This window comes from Nicotiana tabacum, chromosome 22 (assembly GCF_000715075.1).
Source record: "Nicotiana tabacum cultivar K326 chromosome 22, ASM71507v2, whole genome shotgun sequence".
Classification (NCBI taxonomy): Eukaryota; Viridiplantae; Streptophyta; class Magnoliopsida; order Solanales; family Solanaceae; genus Nicotiana; species Nicotiana tabacum.
This window is the reverse complement of record NC_134101.1, coordinates 102,310,216-102,315,596: the sequence shown is the minus strand read 5'-3', so window position 1 is coordinate 102,315,596 and position 5,381 is coordinate 102,310,216. Positions and strand designations below refer to the sequence as shown.

Below are 5,381 nucleotides of genomic sequence, written 5' to 3'. Positions count from 1 at the left end.
AAAGCTAGTTAGGCTGTGTATATTGTACTAGTAACAATACTAACGAGTTGCCTATAAAGAAGATTAAGGGGTCGTTTGGTAGGATGTATTAGATAAACTAATGCATGCATTAGCTTTGTGTATTAATAATATCTTCTTTGGTACATTTTTTGAACATATGCATTAGTTATGCAAGCATTAGTTATACACCGTATTTGGTATTATCCTATGTATAATTAATGCATAAGAAACTATGGTATTAACAATGTAATGGATTTTAACGCATGCATTAGCTTAGTTAAAGACGAAATCGTGCTTCAAAATTTATGCTTGATTAAAAATGTTATTATATTAATGCAAGTTTGAAATAATCCAAAAAGTGAGAAATAAACTTATATCCCTAGTAAATAAATAAATACTTAGTATACTTTCTTTTTTATAAATAAATATTCAGTTTAATACTAAAATATAAATAGACAAATCAAAAAAAAATTTTAAACCCTTTTTCATATAAAAACATTTCTCAACATATGTTTCATTTAAAAAGATAAAGTGATGGACTGGTTATGAGGGTATTTTTGTAAACAAATAATTCTTTTAAAAATTGTACAATGTTTTAATACATTAAACCAAATATAAATAAGAAATATGTCAGCATAACTAATGCAAGCATAATTAATATACCCTATTCAGCATTATTTTTATACACTCTACCAAACGACCCCTAATATTTAACATAACAGTGATGGGTTTTGACAAAATCAAAGTGAACTTAACCTAAGATTAGCGCCGAGAATGGATTTGATGTGGCCCACCACCAAAGGATTATTCCAGATTGTTTTTTTCTTTTCCGAGATTATTGATTGAATAACAAAAGAAAAATATCTCAACAACATAACCCTAGATTCTCCATCAGGCGCAAATCACGTGACCACCAAAATCACAAGAAAAATGGTACACAGCGCGCCGCAAACTATTCACGCTCGAGAAACACTACAATATCTACTTTCAGCCATTGGATCAGTCACCACGTCATCGATCCGTGTTATTTCCTGATTCAACGGCTGAGATGAAACGGTCTGCGTAGCTACTCTGAAGAACGAAGATGCTTCTCTATTCCCACTTTTTCTCTCTCAAAAATTTCTGAAAATTTTAATTTTGACTTTTCTGAAGGAAAAAAAAAGAAAAAGTCTCCGGTGAATTTTCTCCGACATGGCTATTATCGACGATGAGCGAGAGTTTGAGGAAGCAACAGTTCACGACGAAGTCGAAGAGCTTGACAAAAACGAGGAAGTGGACGCCGAGGACGATGATGAGGACGACGATGATGACGGCGACGAGGACGCCGAGGATGATGAAGATGATGAGAAAGAGGTCATACAGAGCTCGGGTAGTGGTCCACAAGTTCACTCTGTAGATGACGATGAGGATGACGAGGACGATGAAGACGACGAGGATGATGAGGACGATGAAGGTGATAGTGACGATGACGATGACGATGATGACGACGAGGAGGAGGGTGAAGAAGATGAGGTAATGATTGAAAACTACCTAGTTTGTAATTTTCACTCTTTTTTGCCCAAAAATTACATTTTTGCTCTTTGCTTATGATAAGTTTGTTATATATGTAGTTATTTTTGTTGGTACCTATGCTTGTTGTTGTGTTCTTCAATTGTTCTTGTTGAAGATTCTCGGATCTGCTCTATTTCAGTAGTATTAGTTGCTTGCTTAAGGTAAATAACAGTTTGCTTGTATTTATTTCAGTTTCAATGTTCAAATAGTTCAGATCTGTAGTTTTTTGGATAGTTCTAATGTTTTTGTTAAACTTGGGTTTATTTGGCAATCTGATGTTTGGTCATGTTTGTTTGAAAGGAAGAAGTTTTTGGTGTATGTGAACTTTTTTATTTTCTATTTTGAGTTATTGGTGAGATAGTCTAAGTTACATATGCAGATCTGATGAATCCAGAAAAGAGATTTTGGTCAGTGCTTCTCTATGGTCCTTTTTGATAAAAATATATCCTTTGTGCTGTAAAATACGAGTTTTTCTCGTTTTAAAAAGAAGTACGATATTTTATCCTAAGATTCTATTTTTGGTGGAAGAAAATTATTTTCTGAATTTTGAATTGATAGTTTTTCTTCCCCCTTTTCTTTGGTAATACACTATTGAGTGAAGCTGGTATTTTGTGAATATTCACAAATATTTGGATCTCCAAGTAAAAATTTCTATGAACGTTTTCCTGGAAGCTACTTTTACTGTGGGCAAAAGGTCTCCTTTCTGGAATTTTTTTGGTTTGTGGGTTTGCATCCTGCACGATAGCTGCATACTAGTGAGATGACTCTTGTGTGTTCTCTTTCTCTTTTCTTTTTTTTTTTTAAAAAAAAAGAATTTTGGTATGGTTTTGTGACTTGTTGTTGGGGTTGGTGGTTTGGGATTTCCTTTTTGGGATAAATCTGTGTGTCAAAATTATCACCTCGGCTCTTTTTTGGTACTCTATGTACTTGTATGTTTTTTCTTGAAATTGATGAATTATCACCTTGGAAGATTTCTTCTGGCTAGTACGTCTATTCACTAATTAAATGCCTATGTTAAGCCCAAAAAAAAATAAGGTCCTTGCTTTGTAGGTTACATAAAGAAGATGTTTACCTTCTTTTACATAATCATTGGCTGTACTTGTTTGAGTAGAACACGAATCTTATGAGGCCAGAACTGTTTCTGAAGATCTTTATTATTGCTAGAATTTTAAGAGTCCAGCAAATTGCGAATTTTCCTTTTGTTTTAAATACATTCGTTGGTTTTTTGGTTCATTTAGTCTTCTTCAATCACACTGTACTTGCCTGTGTGGCTTCTACTATGAGTCACCTTTGTTAGACCCTCTTCTTTGGTACTTCTGTTTAGTGCCTGGAGAGGGATTAGATTTTTGGTTCATTTAGTTTTCTTGCATATTAGCTTGTTGTTTACGTATAATAGTTGATTATTATTGCCTTTGCTGCTAGTGAAAGAATTGTATTACGGGTGAAGTTGGTGAAGCTTAGATAGAATTTCATTCTTAACCACTCTAATTTATCTTGTAAAATTTCATTTCCTTTTACGTGTTCTTGCTGAAGATCAATGCCCACTCATATATTACTCTGAACTGTATGCCAGGGTGATCTGGGCACAGAGTATCTTGTTAGGCCAGTGGCCCGTGCTGAGGATGAAGAAGATGCTAGTGATTTTGAACCAGAAGAAAATGGTGAGGAAGATGCATTTGAGGAGGAAGAGGATGATGATGAAGACACTAGCGGAAAGGTGGAGGCGCCGCCAAAGAGGAAGAGATCAGGCAAAGATGACTCTGATGATGACGGTGGAGAGGATGATGAAAGACCATCTAAACGATAGGGCTTGGCCATCTTGAGAAGATGGCTGACCCTTGGTATAGAGGTCAATCTCCGCTTTCCTCTCCTTTAATCCAACAATACCTCTATAGAAAGACTTTATGTATGATGATGATTCTCGTAGTTTTAGTTCTAATCTCTTTTGGAGTTTGCATAGTGAAGCTGGGTTCTGCGATTGTGACCCAGTTTAGTTTAGTTTAGTTTTGTATAAGAACTTTGGTTCTAGCTTTAGCTGCAACTGCAAGGTTTATGTGTTGTTTTTAGTTGTTAAGCTTTGTTAGTCTGCCGGATGATATTTTGGTGCAAATATATGTGGTGGGCTTAATTTACAGTGTTCAGTTGTATTTTAAATAGCGTCATTATTATTATTATTATTATTATTATTATTATTATGATACTCTTGGTCTGGTGGCTTGCTGGCTTCTCTTGAGCCAACAAAACATGAGAAGTGGTTAAAGACGGTGGTCCGTGCCGGCTGAAAGGAGTTTGCCAGTGGGCCTAACGTAGTTATGTTGGATCTTGATGGACCTTAATTCTTGGGCGGTCTGACCTTATTGGACTAAAAGGAGCCGTTAACCCTCCATTGGAAACAAACTGTCTTTAACTAGAACTAGAATGGTAAAATTTAAACTTAAAGGGTTTCAGTGGCTGTTGAGCTATCCAATTGGATGGACGCAAATGAAATTGAGACACGTAAGAATGATTAAATAAAAGATTTGCCTGTGGGCCAATAAACACAACAAAGTGTCTTGCAACTTTGTTTTTACAATCTTCTCCCTATGATTGCTTCTGCACTCACTACACTATGACTTGACTGTAGGGGGACGTTTTAGCAATTTTAATATTACTACTCCCTATCTTTGTCCATGAGCTCAGTCAACTATCCTCTATTTGATGGTCCACTCAAACTGTAAATAGCTATTCGATTGGATTTTCAATCTATATTTAGGACTGTTGAATCAACTACTTCGAGTTTTAACTTTTGATCTCGAATATTACTTCTTTTTTCCGTTTCCTTTCACTTCATATGCATACATGTATAATATGGCGAATACTGACTTGATCTTGCTGATTTATTCTAGGCCAGCTACGACTCTATCTGTGGGTAGAGAGAACACAAAAGAACCAGAACTGCTTCAAATTCAAACAATGCAATTTCAGCTGTCAGTTGACCTCCCTCTACTCGCTTTTGTTGGGGCATTGTATACGGGTAAAACCGAGCCCATGGGATGTCTCGGTTTCCAATGAAGTAAACGGAGCAAGAAATGTGAGGGAAGGAACCGGAATTGAGGCAAGGAGCCCCTCAATCCGGGGTCTGGCTAGAATACATGCCCTCGGGAATATCGGGGCCATGGCCCCAGGTCCAGTTCGAACCCCAAGGGCCTCGGAAAGCATTACCAGACGATCGAGTACGACCAACAGAATCGGCCGGATATCACAGCGTGAATCTCGGCGCGTATCAACAGAGAATCGGTGATTAGTTAAACATGAGAATTTTACCTTTTATGGGATTGTACTTAGGGTAAAACTCTCCTACTATATAAAGGGGAATCTGATTCTTCGCTAAACACACTGTAACACATGTATCAAGGCAATATACTATTATTTTCTCCGTTATTCAAAGTTTTCACTTTTGTTCATCAGTGCTTCGTTACTGTGAGTCCGGAATTGAGGCAGACACTTTGTGAAGGCTGTTATTGAGTCCGGAACCACCCTCTTAAGCGGTTTGACAATTTACTCAATCTCTTGTCTGTTTAATCTAACGCAATTTATCGTTTGTATTGAATTAATCCGCATATCCTTAAAATCACTTACGAATTTAATTATTATTCGCTTTTAGGGTAAACAGATTGGCGTCCACCGTGGGGTTAAGGATATTAGTGGCTATTTGATACAAATTTCCGCAACAAACTCTGTTTTACTTTTGTTCTTTGAGATCGTAATTTCAGGAAAACTTAAAGATGTCAAACTCTCAATTTGCTAACCTAAATGTTGGTGCTGAATTCGGCCATCATGGCGAGAACAAC

At 36.6% G+C, this 5,381-nt stretch overlaps 1 protein-coding gene across 1 annotated transcript; it reads left to right on the top strand.

The window, feature by feature from the left end:
* Positions 1-1,102: 1,102 nt before the first annotated feature.
* On the top strand, positions 1,103-3,683 carry LOC107800018 (uncharacterized). The gene is made up of 2 exons (XM_016623160.2): positions 1,103-1,512; positions 3,125-3,683. Exons 1-2 carry the CDS (start codon positions 1,192-1,194, stop codon positions 3,356-3,358), a joined length of 555 nt encoding a protein of 184 aa, XP_016478646.1. The 5' UTR covers positions 1,103-1,191; the 3' UTR covers positions 3,359-3,683.
* The last annotated feature ends 1,698 nt before the right edge of the window (positions 3,684-5,381 follow it).

What these genes read in the sequence shown, in the direction of transcription:
- LOC107800018 (XM_016623160.2), top strand. Translation starts at nt 1,192, where the DNA reads ATGGCTATTATCGACGATGAGCGAGAGTTTGAGGAAGCAACAGTTCAC. An exon ending in AGGAGGGTGAAGAAGATGAG is followed by an intron (nt 1,513 to 3,124) that starts GTAATGATTGAA and finishes ACTGTATGCCAG; the next exon opens with GGTGATCTGGGCACAGAGTA.